This window comes from Glycine soja, chromosome 17 (genome assembly GCF_004193775.1).
Source record: "Glycine soja cultivar W05 chromosome 17, ASM419377v2, whole genome shotgun sequence".
In the NCBI taxonomy this organism is placed as follows: domain Eukaryota; kingdom Viridiplantae; phylum Streptophyta; class Magnoliopsida; order Fabales; family Fabaceae; genus Glycine; species Glycine soja.
Window position 1 is genome coordinate 40,438,403 of NC_041018.1, and position 15,196 is coordinate 40,453,598.

The 15,196-nt window shown below is 31.6% G+C and overlaps 1 protein-coding gene across 1 annotated transcript; it reads left to right on the forward strand.

Annotated features, from left to right (window-relative positions):
• Positions 1 to 8,412: 8,412 nt before the first annotated feature.
• On the forward strand, positions 8,413 to 12,288 carry LOC114393252 (probable disease resistance protein At4g33300). The gene is made up of 5 exons (XM_028354526.1): positions 8,413 to 9,486; positions 10,024 to 10,418; positions 10,548 to 10,903; positions 11,027 to 11,232; positions 11,340 to 12,288. Exons 1-5 carry the CDS (start codon positions 8,811 to 8,813, stop codon positions 12,167 to 12,169), a joined length of 2,463 nt encoding a protein of 820 aa, XP_028210327.1. The 5' UTR covers positions 8,413 to 8,810; the 3' UTR covers positions 12,170 to 12,288.
• The last annotated feature ends 2,908 nt before the right edge of the window (positions 12,289 to 15,196 follow it).

The window sequence follows — 15,196 nt, forward strand, 5'->3', positions numbered from 1 at the left end:
TGTAAAATCCTATCCTCAAAAATGTATTAATGGCGTTCATATCCTCACAATTCCTCATTTATCATTGCACTTTCATTTTATCTGCATCATGTGACATTTCTGTGTGTGTATGTGTGTAAATTTTTCATCTTCTTCTCTAAAGTTAGAGGTGAAGGAGTTCGAGTTTGTTGCTCAAAGGTCTGGTTATCAAGGCAACAAGAAGTTGGAATCTGTTGAAGGTATATTTTGTTGGTTGCTAATGTTCATACAAATGCTGAGAACTTTTTTACTTTGATTATTCTTCTTGTTTGGTAGTGCGGAAAAACATTTCCCTAGTAGTTCAGAAGTTGGTGATGTTAAGACTCAATTCTTCTAGCAGCCGCAAGTGGCGATGAATATTTTGTTTTCTATCGATAGAGCAAATTTTATTTTAGTTAGAAAAGAGAAAAACGACAGATAAGGGATGCAAATATTGATTTAGTAAATCTAGTGAGTACAGAGGAAAAGGAATTGCTGGAAAAATTTATGCATTTTCATGCATATTAAGATTAAGTGGTCACTTTTGCAGGGGGAAGTATTATTACTAGCCGAGGGATCAACTAATGCAGATCAAGTAATCACTTTTGTTGGCAGGCTAAATTTTGGGATAAACTAATTCTTCTGTTCTCATTCTCATATCCCTTTACAAATTAAGTAATAATTTTACTAGGTGATGCTAGCATGAAAAAAATAAAAAGAAATTTGATATCACATTTTAACTTAAAACTGTAACATTTATATTAATGGGTCTTCTCCTCACTTACATGGTCTTTAACTTTTCTATTTCTATTCGATGTGGGATTTCACCTCATACATAGAAAATTTTGTTTTCTTCCAATCCAAATGAGTGGTGGGATCAAAGAAAGCGCAAGCGAAATCCAAAACAGCCTGATTTTAAGCACAAGGATACGGGTGAAGCCCAGTGGCTAAGGGAGTATGATCCTCCATGGGTTAAAAAACAACTCCAATTGTTTGACTCAAAGATTGCAGGAGGATCTGCAGGTCATCATTGTTCTCGTGTCATCAATTGGGTTTACGATGAGTAGCCCATATAAATAAAAGAAGACCAATATGGGTAATGGAACCTTATACACGATAGTTTTGTACTTACTGTTATCATTTGGAACGAAATGTACTGCATAGTGAACTTGGGTATAGTTTATGTACGGGAATGGAAATCATTATGATAATGATAGTGGTGCTATTCTCTTGGCAAAACATCTCAGCTGGAAGAATGAAAGGGTTAAGGTTGATGACTTGAATTCTTGGTCTAACCCGAAAAACTTGCGGTGTGACCAATTTATAGTGAAGAAATATTTTTTAATTTTTTTTGGAGTAGTGGAGGTATCGGGCTGAATGCTGATGGGCCCGAGACAAGAGCCCAGCCTGTGATATGGACATTTATGTTTTTGTGTTAGGATTTTATATACAGTATAATAAAGTTGTGTTATAGCAACTGCTCCTTTTTTATCTCTCGTCTACCAATGTTGATACCGGGAATAGTTTTTCACTTTTTTCTTAGACCTTAGGGTTTTTTTTTCCTCTTAAGGGTTTTCTAGATAAATTTGTGTGTTCATTCCTTCGTCTTTATATCTCTTGCACATTATTTCTCTCATTTTTTTTTTATGATTTGTTATAGGTATTAAAAACCCATATACAACATTTTTGTGGACACATGTAAGTTAAGGGACTTGGAGTAGAACAGCCTAGTAGTAGTTTTAGGATATGTTCCAGAACCAATTGTAATTTGAACTACTGAAAAAATTTATTTCATTATTATTTTTTATTTTCTTCTCTTAAAAGTGTTTGCTGATAAATTTATTCAAACATGTCCTTAGTTTTGGATCCTTGCATCACATGCACATTGCCATTAGTTTTGGATCCTTGCATCACATACACATTGTCATTTAGGTTTACGAGGTTTCAAATCCTGGAAACTCAATTGTTAAATGGGGTTGAGAACTTAAGATTGTGTGCATCAATCCTCAAATGGTGGAAGCTTTACATACGCCTTTTAACATCCATGTAAGATATATCAAAATTGCATAGAAACTGTTTTTCCCCTTGTACTGCTTAACCATGCTGGATTACGTTATAATGACATTACCAAGTGTCTTATTAGTTTTTTCCATGGCAGAATCAAATACCTATACAGCAACTACATTGTAATTTCACTAATTTGTAAAATTAAGAAGTCGAATTTTGAAGAACGGCAATTCTTATAGCATCAGCAGTATCATACCCGAGTAACATTTATAAAGAAACTTAGATAAAATTACTATTTTCATAGTTAAAGTATTGTGTGTCCTTAAAACAAACAATTTAAGTCTTAGAAGTATTCATGTAAAGTAATCCTCGAAATATTAAAAAGAACTTCAACTTTATTCTTGAACTTGATTAAAATACATTCACTTAAGGATTAAAATATAGATATTTTATAGTATTTCAGAATTATTACAATAAGGATAGTTTGTTTTACGTCTGAAATCTGTTGACACACATTTCGATGCATCTTTTTGTGAGAAGTAACAAATCTTTCCTTGAAAGTATGTTTGGACTTTCTTTAACGGAAAAATAAACACACACTTAAGAGTTAGAAGTTGGGAAAGAGAGTAATAATCGGGAAAAAAAATTAATGGTTTGTTCAAACTTTTGATTTTTAAATGCAAAGAAACGAGCACTTAAAAGTTAAAAGGATGTTGGTTTCCCTTTTTTGGCCTTTGTTGCATCACCTGGGTGTGAAATATTTTTTATTAACAAATATTAATTTGTTAATTTTATTAGAAATATCAATTTTGGGAGATCGGAACCATAGTGAAATATACCTTGTGTTAATCTAGACATTTGAGCTAAAAGGCTATTATTAGGTTCCTTTTGGACTGTTTTTCCCTATGAGGTAATGGTGGTCGTTCTTTTTGTTCATTCTATTTTATCAATGGTAAAGATTTACATTTCCAAGTTGGGGATGCATGGAGGTGTGTGCTGGTGGTCATCACCTGCACGGTCGTGAAGACCATAAGGTCAATGAAGTCTTTGCCTTAAGCCCTTAAAGTTTTATTTTTTTTTACATTTTTAATATTCTTTTGTCAATTTAAATTATTAAATGATAAAATTTGTTAAAATATGATTTATTATTTATAATTATTTTTTATCAATAAAACTACACAATCTTAAGCTAGGAATATAATGGTTATCGTAAATCATTTAAGTAAAATTTTGATTTTATTCTAAAAAGTTAAAAGAAAATTATTTTATATTTATTTTAGATTGAATCTCTCTTTTACCTAAAAAAATCTATTGAAATTAATACAAAATTTAAATTTAATGAGTAAGTCTATGATTGATATATAAAAAAAGATATTTTGATAAAAAAAATATTAATTATAAGATCACACATTTAGTTAAAATTTTATTTCATGTTGATATTTTATATACATAGATTAATTTAAATCTTTAATAGAGAGTCAATTTGAAATTTAAATAATATTTAAAATATGAAATCACAGTTTATTTAAAAAAAATCAAAAAATTGTATTAAATTAAAAGTTGAAGTAAATTTGATCTTAGTTCAAAAAATCTTTAAACACGTCCTTGATCACCTGGAAATTCAATTGATAACTAATGAAAATTCCATTTCATGGTCACATAGTCAGCACATCTTTCTTTGGTGGTGGTTCTACTTTCTATCCTCGTTGCTTTTGTTATGGAAAGTTTAGAAAAAGGTTCAGTGAAGTGATTCATGTAAGATGTAACAGTGGTGTGAATACTGGAAAGTGTTTTTTTTTGTTTTTTTGAATTTCTGGATGCTGAATCTAATGTAACTTTTCACATTGTGAGTTCTTAGACTTGGCCATGTTAAAGACTTTTTAATTGAATTCAACATTATAGATAGTGGATGTTCCATCTGCCGGGGACATAATGCGAACCTCCCTCCCTCCCTCCAAAGACAAAGTCGTTAATGTCATACACCATTCATATTCCTTGTAACCTAGGAAAAATAAAGTTGTTGTGCACTATATGCGTAAGGGCAAGTTTAATGCTTTCACTAGCTGAAAAAAACATAGGCAAGTTAATAGTATAGTGGTCCTGTGGAGAATATAAAGCCATAGCCACAAGGCAAGGATTCAGTCCAACTGTCCTAGAACTAGAAGAGCTCTTCAAATTGCACCTTTATTAGCGTGTTTGATTCTTTGTTAGCAAGAATTTCCAAACTTGTAAAGAAAACAGTAATAGTAATTAATTGCTTCATAACAAATGTACCTTAGTCTCTATTTAACTGAAAATCAAGCACACATTGTCTCTATTACTTGGACCCTCTGGCCCAATTAGATGACAAGATTTAAAAATAAATAAATAAATAATTAAACTTATTTCCAAAAGTATAATATGGTGATAAATTGATTTCTAAAGGCTAAAAATATATATTTAATCCCTAAAATGAAAAAAAGAACGATAAATTAATGTTGCTGATAAATTTGTAAGATCATTTTATTATTAACTTATAATGTTCAAGAATTAATTTAGCGATAAGTTGTATTTTTTAGGACTAATTTTACATTTAAATTACAAAATTTATAAATTAATTTGTCATCAAATTATCTTCATGATTAATTTGTCATAAATTTTGCAAAATTTGAATTTTACATTTTCAGTAATCAATTTATGAACATGTTACACTTTAGAAACAAATTTGATTATTTTTAAAAAAAAAAACTGTTTACAATACTGGGACATGTCTCAAGAGTTAGAAGCATTCTGGTTATCCATAGATTGGCGTTGACTCTTCAGATGATTATTACTTTGGAAGGCTATTATGGAAATCCAAACGGGTGCCATGACATGATTTCATTTAGTTTGAATTTCGGAGTGTTTATTTGAAAATCATAACTTCCATTTCATGTGATGTTGAACGAACTATTTTGATCAATGTTTAGGGAGTTTTGCTCTTTCATGAGTGTGCTGTTGTGGTATTAGTGTTACTAAAAAAACAGTCCAAGTTAATTTTGACCGCTACATTGTAATCTATTTCTATTACTTTATAATTTTTGAAAATATACGCTTCTTTGATGTAAGGATTAGTTGTGTTTGGATTTTTAATTATGTACTAAATAAAATAGAGTAAAATGAAATAAAATAAAGATATAAATATTTAGGTGGTATTATAAAATATGAAACTTAAAAAAGATAATTAGTCATTTTTATTTGTGAAAGCGTTGATAAAATCTGTTCCTGAAAAACTAAAAAACAAAATTTAGTATTGAAAGTGTAAATGTTAATTTTTGGACTGGGAGACCCGACTTCACAATGTGAATAACAATGTGAATAATAATGGGGGATAATTATATTAATAATTTGGGGAGAGATAGTTGTATTGATAAAAAAAAATTAGAAGGAATAATTAGACAAAAAAGGAAACCGCATATGGGTAGTCCACAAAGTGCAATTCAAACAAAACAATCATCCTCTAGTTAGGTAGTGACAGAGATGGTGATTGGATCTAAATTCCACGGGTATGTACAAAATGGACCAATAAGGTTTAGGTCTGGTAGGAGTGATTATCTTGAAATTTTTGGGAAACGAGTGTGAGTATTGATATTTCATTAGAATTTAATTAAAATATATTCATTGTTGTTTATAATTTAAAATTACAATTTGCAAATCTCAATTTAATATGACTTTATTATCTACTCTTGTTAAAATTATAAATTCTAAAGCCTTATTTCTGTTGTTTAATATCTTTATTTTCATGGCCATAGTCCTCTACTAATAAAGTCACAAAATCTGCTAAGGATCAAGTTATTTGGAGTGGAGACGAAGACCATTAAGGTCAACAAGTCTATGTGCAATTGTGTATCACATAATTTTCTTTTTTGACTCTAGATGTCTGCCAGACTAAGTATTTAGGTATATTTCAATATCTACAGTATAAGGCTCTTCTGGGTTGGGTGAGCCAAGGGCATAGTTGTCATTGCAGAAGTCAACGGTTCCTTAATAGACTTCATGATGTTACCCCCCAACAATTAATTATTTTTATGCCTTCCAAAAGTGGTAGTGGTTTTATTATTGTTTTATATACTCTATATACTACATAAGTACATATCATTAATTTTGATTATGCACGCCTCACTAGTCACTACTAGTACTACCATAGTCATTCCAGCTCTATAAGCTTAAGATTAAAGGATGATGTCCTTTGTTGATTGTAGTCATGCATCCCTAAATTTCCAACCCCGTACCCACTCTCGTCTTTCACCAAAATGTCCCCCACTCCTGGACAAGAAAAAATGGGTAAATTTGGAGTAGTAATAATAAGTTGCATAGAGATTAAACAAATATATTAATTATATAAGACAAATTTGGGTTGGGGTAACCCATTTTTTCTGTTTATTTACATGATTTTTTGTGTAATATATTTTTTATTGATTCATGTAAATTTACTTTTGTGGAAATATCTTAACTTTTAAAAAAATTATGTATGGTTAGACTTAGGGTAGATTTCTTAATTAGTTAATATCTTTTGTCTTTTATTTTTTTCACCTTTTGTACCGTCACTTTCAATTCGTGTTGATTAAATTCTGTTTGCTGGATTCGTGCTATTTCATACTTTTTATTATGGATATTGCATGTGATGATTTAAGCATTTTATTTTAATAGTAACTCTATGTGTATAAGAGATGTAAGTTGTTAAATTGGAGTTCGATGTTATATTTAGTTAATTTATTTATTTTTAAGATTTCTATAAATATTTTTTTAATGCCCAATTGTTTGTATTAATTGTTAGGTTTTAGTAAAATTAGTGTAAATTTTAACATACTAAAGTTGTTGTTGTTTTTTTTTAAAAAATCATGCTGAATTTCTTTTGGCTGCATTATTTTAATTTTTTATATTTTGTTGGCTGAAATAATATGCAAATTAATGTATTGGGCAAAAAGTAACAAATGGCTAGACATGTTATCAGATGACACATGATTATTTCAATTTAATTTATAATCCTGACTTTGAGCCTCTCAATAGTGTCCTATTTATTTCAAGCAAAATTGTCTTTCAAAGAATATTTATGGTCTTTAATAAGAAAAAAAAGTATTATGTAGAAAGTTGAAATAATCATAAGTTTAAAATCAACTAACTATGGTTATAAATAAAGCTGAAAATAGATTAGACTGGACCAAGTTTTGATAGAGTTAACTTTTGCTTTAACTTCATTAAAAAAGTAAAGCCTAAATGGGATTTATCTATCGTAAATCTCTTTTTCTTATGTTTTAACCTACACAAAAGTTTGGTTTGGTTTAACCTAAAAATATAATTAAAAGTAAATGTTTCAGTAAAAATTATAAAAATGCCGATAAGCCTATTGTCCTATTAGGCTATTAGTAATTGCCGAATTTTTAAACTATTATTATTTTAAAGTAATTCAAGATAATTTGTTATTAAATAATAATTTATAATTAAATAATAGTGTAGGTAATTTATGATTAAATAATAATTTATGATTAAATAATAGTGTAAGTATATAAACATTAAACTTATATATATATAAAGAAGGATTAAGTTATTTTAAAAATAATTTCAAAGTACTTAGAGCATCTCTAATGGGGTGCTTTCATGATTTCTCAGGTTAAGGAACGATTTTAAGTATAATGATGTGACAAAGTGGATTCCTTCGTTGCTAAAAATAGTTTCTTATATAAGAGACTCTAATGTTTGAATTTCTTGCAGTTTTTTACTATTTCTTGCATTGGAGTCAAATTCTATGAATTTCTTATGAATGATATGACATTGGAAAGACCACAATTTGATACCAGAATCACAAAAAGATGATTAAGAAACCCAAATGAGTTTCTTGCATTGGAGATGTTCTTACTTCTTCTCCCGACCATTATTAATTTATTTCTAAAAATTTAATAATTAAGATTAATTATTCATGTATTATATTTTAAGAAAATAAATAATGATAATGAAAAAAAAATCTTTTAAAGTTAATCTTTTAAATAATTTGATGTCTTTTCTTTCTCTGTATATAAATTATTGCTTACTATACGAGTCAAAACAAATTCTTCTTCCCACTAAAATACACCCATTTTTAGGGGTATACCTTTATTATTTTTCCCTAAAAAATTCAAAAGAATCCCTTATTAATCTCTCACAAATTAGCGGATCAAAATCTTCTACAGTTGTGAAAGGAATTGCATCAATCTGATCCTTTGAGTAAATTTGAAGGGTGGGATTCACAACTGAACATCGTGCACATGCAGTTCATTTTCATTTTGAAATTACAGGGAATACTATTCCGAAATTAACATGGCACGTGCCAATTATTGATTGTCAAGGTAACAGAAACTGACAAGCATCCCCAAAACGAACAACTTCCTCTTCAGGATTTCACCAATTCGGAAGATGACAGGAAAGAGCATTAGGATTATAGTCAATCCTCGAACGCAGTACAGACAAAAAGACACTGACACTAATATTAACAGGTATTGGTTGAAATAATGTTATGTTAGAATATGGGATAACACTCATCCCTTAACTAGTTTTTGGATTAAATTACACTTCTCATATTATACATTAGATAGTATCAAATCAATTCTGATCTTGGGATCACGCCGCTTCTGATTAGTCCTCACGCCGCTTCTGATTAGTCCTCACAATTTGTGTTGACATACACCCACCAAAATAAAACTACAATTTTTGTATAGTAGCTCAGAGATAATAAAAGTTGGTTTAAGAAAGAAGAGCGAAACAGGCAGAAACAGAGTGAGAGCAGAGAGAGTGGGGTTACCTATTATAACAGAATGGCCCTGAACGATTTTTTCGCTGGGGAGATCGCGACGGAGCTTCTGAAAATGCTGATAAACATCTCCCGGAAGTCCCTACTCTGCCGCGGCAGCGCCGACCAGCTCATCAGCTACATCCAGGACCTCCTCCCCACCATCGAGGAAATCAAGTACTCCGGCGTCGAGCTTCCTGCGCAGCGCCAGTCGCAACTCGACCGTCTCTCGGAGATTCTCCGCTCCGGCGTCGAGCTCTCCCACAAGGTCCTCGCCTCCAGCCGCTGGAACGTCTACCGCAACCTCCACCTCGCAAAAAAAATGGACAAGCTCGAGAAGAACGTGTCCAAGTTCTTGGTGGGTCCCATGCAGGCGCATATCATGGCGGACATACATCACACGCGGTTCCAGATGGAGGAGCGGTTCGACCGGGTTGATAATTCGGTTCGCCGGTTGGAGAAGTACTTCGGGAATATGAAGATTGGTGTTGGCGGCGGAGGGTGGGTGGAGGAGGCTGTGAGGAGCGTGGACGAGGATGTTGTTGATAGTAGCTCTGCTGTCGGGTTGGGTTTCGGGAAGAATAAGGTTAGGGAGATGGTTATCGGAAGGGAGGATCTTTGGGTTGTCGGGATTTCCGGGATTGGTGGCTCCGGGAAAACCACTCTTGCTCGAGAGCTCTGCAAAGATAATCAAGTTAGATGTAAGTTCATCTCATCATGCTCCTTAATTTATTATGCAAAAAGTTTCTAATCAGAATTAGAGTCTCATCTCGTAATTTGTTCAAGAAAAGTTTATATAAAAAAAGGTAACATGTTACTGAGCAATCATTATATGGTACGAGTTGTAAGTTGGATGTAAGTTCATGTGATCAAGTTCCTTAATTTATGCAAAAAGTCTCTTATCAGAATTGGAGTTTCATCTTGTAATTTGTATAATAAAAGTTTGCATAAAGGGAGATTATAGTACGAGTTGTTTCGAGTCTTGACCATATGCGTTACGTACTTTGAAGGGAGATTATGGTGATCATATCCCAATCAAACAAGGTTGACTTTTGTAAAAAATATTTGTGATCGCCAAAAAATATACTATCGAGATGAAATTTCAATTCTGACTAAGAAAATACTTGAGAAACTGCGTACTTGTCTTGTCTAGATGATTGATTGTTTTACAGTAACAAACTGGATATTACATGAATAGATGGTATCCTCTTGTTTAACTTATTTGCTTATTTTGGTAGGTTATTTTAAGGACAGGATTTTGTTCCTGACTGTGTCGCAGTCACCAAATGTGGAGAAGCTAAGGACGAAGATTTGGGGGTATATTATGGGCAATGAGAGGTTGGATGCGAATTATGTGGTTCCCCAATGGCAATGGATGCCACAGTTTGAGTGCAGAAGCGAAGCTCGAACTCTGATTGTTTTGGATGATGTGTGGACACTCTCCGTGGTGGATCAGCTTGTGTGTAGAATACCAGGTTGCAAGTTTCTTGTGGTGTCAAGGTCTAAATTCCAAACGGTGTTGAGTTATGAAGTGGAATTGCTGAGTGAAGAGGATGCCTTGTCTTTGTTCTGTCACCATGCTTTTGGACAGAGATCAATTCCTTTAGCTGCTAATGAGAATTTAGTCAAACAGGTAATGTATAGTTTGGAATTGTAAACTTTGTCCTTACAAAGTGATTTACTTGAAGACTAAAAAAGTATAGTGCTATGTATGGATTTTACTTACTTTGTGTTGTTGTTTCTTGTGTCTAATGGCAAATAGGTTGTGACTGAGTGTGGAAGGCTTCCCTTGGCTCTTAAGGTGATCGGAGCTTCTTTGCGAGATCAAACTGAGATGTTTTGGATGAGTGTTAAAAACAGGCTATCTCAAGGCCAAAGCATTGGGGAATCCCATGAAATCAATCTGATTGAAAGAATGGCAATTAGTATCAATTACCTTCCAGAGAAGATCAAGGAGTGCTTCTTGGACCTGTGTTGTTTTCCTGAGGATAAGAAAATCCCTCTGGATGTTCTCATCAATATGTGGGTGGAAATCCACGATATTCCTGAAACAGAAGCTTATGTCATTGTGGTTGAGCTCTCCAACAAAAATCTTCTCACCTTAATGAAAGAGGCTCGGTATGCAACTTGAAAATGCATCTTTGCTGATTATATTGGTTAATTTTCTTGTTTTACCAATTGCAGTAAGCAATAGCATTAGGTACTCACTCTGAAATCCTTTTTGATGTTTTAATCTACCAGTGCTGGAGGCCTGTATAGCAGTTGCTTTGAAATCTCAGTTACTCAACATGATGTACTGAGAGACCTAGCCATTAATTTGAGCAACCGTGAGAGCATTCATGAACGCCAGCGATTAGTTATGCCCAAACGAGAAAATGGAATGCCTAAAGAGTGGTTGAGATACAAGCACAAGCCATTTGAGGCTCAGATTGTTTCAATTCACACAGGTATATGTTAATCCCTCTCTAAATAGTCATTGATATTAATCTTTCTTCTTTTTTCTTTTCTTTTCTTGCTTCTGTTATTCTTTTTTGTGATGAGTTTCACATTGCAGGTGAAATGAAGGAAGTGGACTGGTGTAATCTGGAATTTCCAAAGGCTGAAGTGCTGATCTTAAATTTCACATCCACTGAATACTTCTTGCCTCCTTTCATCAATAGAATGCCAAATTTGAGGGCATTGATAATTATTAACTACAGTGCAACATATGCTTGCCTTCTCAATGTTTCAGTTTTCAAGAACTTGTCCAACTTGAGGAGCCTGTGGCTTGAAAAAGTTTCCACCCCCGAGTTATCAAGCATTGTCTTGGAAAACTTAGGAAAATTATTTATTGTTCTGTGCAAGGTTAATAACAGTTTGGTGGAAAAAGAAGTAGACTTGGCTCAAGTCTTCCCTAATCTTTTAGAGCTCACTCTTGATCACTGTGATGATTTGATCCAACTGCCCTCAAGCATTTGTGGAATGAAGTCACTCCAAAACTTGAGTCTCACCAACTGCCACAATTTGACTCAATTGCCTGTTGAATTAGGCAAACTAAGATCTCTAGAGATCCTACGATTATATGCTTGTCCTGATCTGAAAACACTTCCTAATAGCATTAGTCACATGATAAGGTTGAAGTATATGGACATTTCTCAATGTGTTAACTTGACTTGCTTCCCTGAAGAGATTGGTAGTCTAGTAAGCTTGGAGAAGATTGACATGAGGGAATGCTCCATGATTAGAAATGTGCCAAAGTCTGCATTGTCGTTGCAATCTCTGAGGCTTGTGATTTGTGACGAGGAGGTATCTGGGATTTGGAAAGAGGTTGAGAAGGCCAAGCCTAATAATTTTCATATTCAAGTTTCAGAGCAGTACTTTGATTTGGACTGGCTCAAAGAGTGACATAATATATCATATATGTGTATATATATGTTTTTGTGATGTTTTTACTTTCCAATTCAATGTGAATACTTGTAGATAACTTCTATTTGAAGTGGAAATTACTTTTCTCCAAAATCAAATTCTTGTGTCAAGAGTATTGATTGATAAAATATGTGAATTATTATAAATCTTTTAATATTATTTTTTATTTTCACATAGAAAAAAGAAAAATCAAATTCCTGTGATGGTGAACAATCACGGCATGGGTTTCGCTAGTCTAAAGTAGCACAAGTCAAGTGCCTCAAGTTCCTAGAATTAGTTCAAGTCCAGTGATAAACTCCAATCTATCAAAATATATTTTTATGTTCTTTTTGTTTTTAAACATAAAAATACTTTTTTGAAAACTAAAACTGATCAAGTATAACATTCCTACACCCAATTATATTTTAAATAAACTATACTTACACGTTTTGAGAATTGACAAAATTATTCTTAATATTTTTTGTTGTTGCAATATTTGCTCTTTCTCTATTAGTATAACTTTATAAAAAAATTAGGGAAGATCCCACCTATCGAAAAAAGTACATAGTTATATTATTGTATAAATTAATTGAAATTTATATCGGATAAAAACAAAGGAAGGACATCTAGATTCTGGAGGGAAGTTTCGTGGAACTTCACAAAGTGCGATTATAATTTGCCTTTATATAAATAATAATATATGATTTTATCACACATTTTTTCCTGCAGCAGATTTCTTTGGGTTTTCTACTTAGAAAAAGGTTCCTCCGTCATCTGATTATTACAAAAAAAATGAAAAATGATGACGCAATAAACGATTTATATAATATATCCAGCATGATAGTTAACATCTTAATTGACTTCCGAGTGAGTGACTTTATTCAATTTAAATTCCACAATATAAAAGACTGAATACACAATTTACATATTTAAATATAATGAAATAATGTATTTAAATAAATTAAAGTTACTAATTAATTCATCAAGAAGCCTTCCTTCACAAAGTATCATGTCATTGTTAATTAAATAATTTTTAGTGTCACTAACTAGTAATGAGATGATAAACTAACAGAAAGACTTGATTTCTTAATTAAAATTTAAAAAATAAGGGATTTACTTATAATAAAAAATATGAAAAGGTAAAATTACAACTAAATGAGTTATTAGTAGACTCTCTTATAAATAATTGTTCATGTCACTCCTCTTATTATTAACATACATCTACTTTCGTTTTAACTCATTTCTATGTTATTTTTCTCCATAAATTTTTCTCTTCACCTTCCATCATATTATTTATCGCATGCATCACATTTTATTTATTTCATTTTCATTTCTTTCTTATTTCCATTTATACACAACATTTATAATAAGAACACCGAAACTGCAGCTAAGCATAATTCTCATGATGAAAAGATCATCTGCACGGAAAAAAAAAAGTGTGTGTGTATATATATATATAACACAAATTATTTATTAAAAAGTTAATAATAAAAAATTCATGGTAATCTTTATATATAAATTATAAATAAATAAGGTTATATTAGTCTTTTTTCGGAGTTAATGCATCTTGTGTTTATAGATTAATATAGCTAACATTTTGAAGTTTTAAGAATAAATATAATTGTTTATATTATTAGAAACTAATGTGTTTTGTCTTAATTTTGTGGAAAACAAATTTAAATATTGACTCGAGAATTAAATGGTAAGTCTTAACTGTGGTCGGACACCTATCAAATTGGCAAAACAATTTGGCACAACAATTTTTTTGGCTACTTCCTTATCTTATTTTGGTAACTATACACTTGGTTCCTTATCTTATTTTGGTAACTATACATTTGGTACAATAATTTAGTAAACGATGTTGTATCTTCTCTTTCATCCATGATTGCAAATACCAATACAATACATGAAAAAGACACAAATTACATATTTGAGTCCCTGGTCTTCTCGTTGAAAAATGAGATAAAATATATATCTTTTGAATTCGAAGACTTTCTTTTCTTTACTTTAGACTGAAGTAACATCCCTTTTCTTTAAAAAATTGTGTATGATGAAATAAAGGTGCTGATCACACCGGAACATGGATAATCTGTTGCCTCTCCGGCTATACTTTTTCTGTAGCAAAAATCTTATTTATCAATGTCATTCTCTCTCTCTCTCTCTGTTATATTATTTAACATTTTGAAAGAAGAAAAAAAAGGAAGAAATAGAATCATGATAAATGATAAATAAGAATCTAAAACTGATAGTTTACACGAAATTTTAGGTTCAAACTTTATTGTTGTAGTTATAAAAAAAAAATGTTTTAGAGGTGTCAATTTATCGTGTTAATTGAATCCTTATTCTCATATCCAACTATCTCGATTAAATTGTACAACAAAAATTTGTTACATATTCACGTTCACAACACCAGACAATCATGATAAACATATTTAAAAAGAATTTAGATCTCAATCATATAACATATTTTAGACAAGTCATTAATTTAGGTACATGTTTGGAATAAAGTTAAAAATATTTAACGCTCGTTTCAATGAAAATCAAATCCAACAAATAAAAATAAAATAAATTATTCTTTAAAAAAATCATTTTCATCTGAAAAATATCTTTTCACCTAGAAATCAAAGATAAACCTACTATTAACAAATAGCGGTCCATTTTAGATATATCACTAGTCCAATCCAAATTTGTCATCCACATTCATTTTGGACCAATAAAAATGAAAAATAATTATCATTCTCTTGTTGGTTTTCGTTTTGGTCATTGATAATAATATCCAGAGGATTAAAAATATTTCAAGTTGTTAAACATAATTTCTGTTTTATTTTCAACTACACTCCATCCCATTAGTGAATCTTTGTTTCCAAATCCAACGATCTCAAATGAATCTTTCCCCCAACCAAAGTTCGTCACGTCACGTCACGTGAGCAACTAGCCATGATTAGCATTAGCACAGGAAGGGCATAAGGGTCAATTCACAAAGCCACCAGCGAGAGTCGACGGTGCTGACTCTTATAATATACGAAG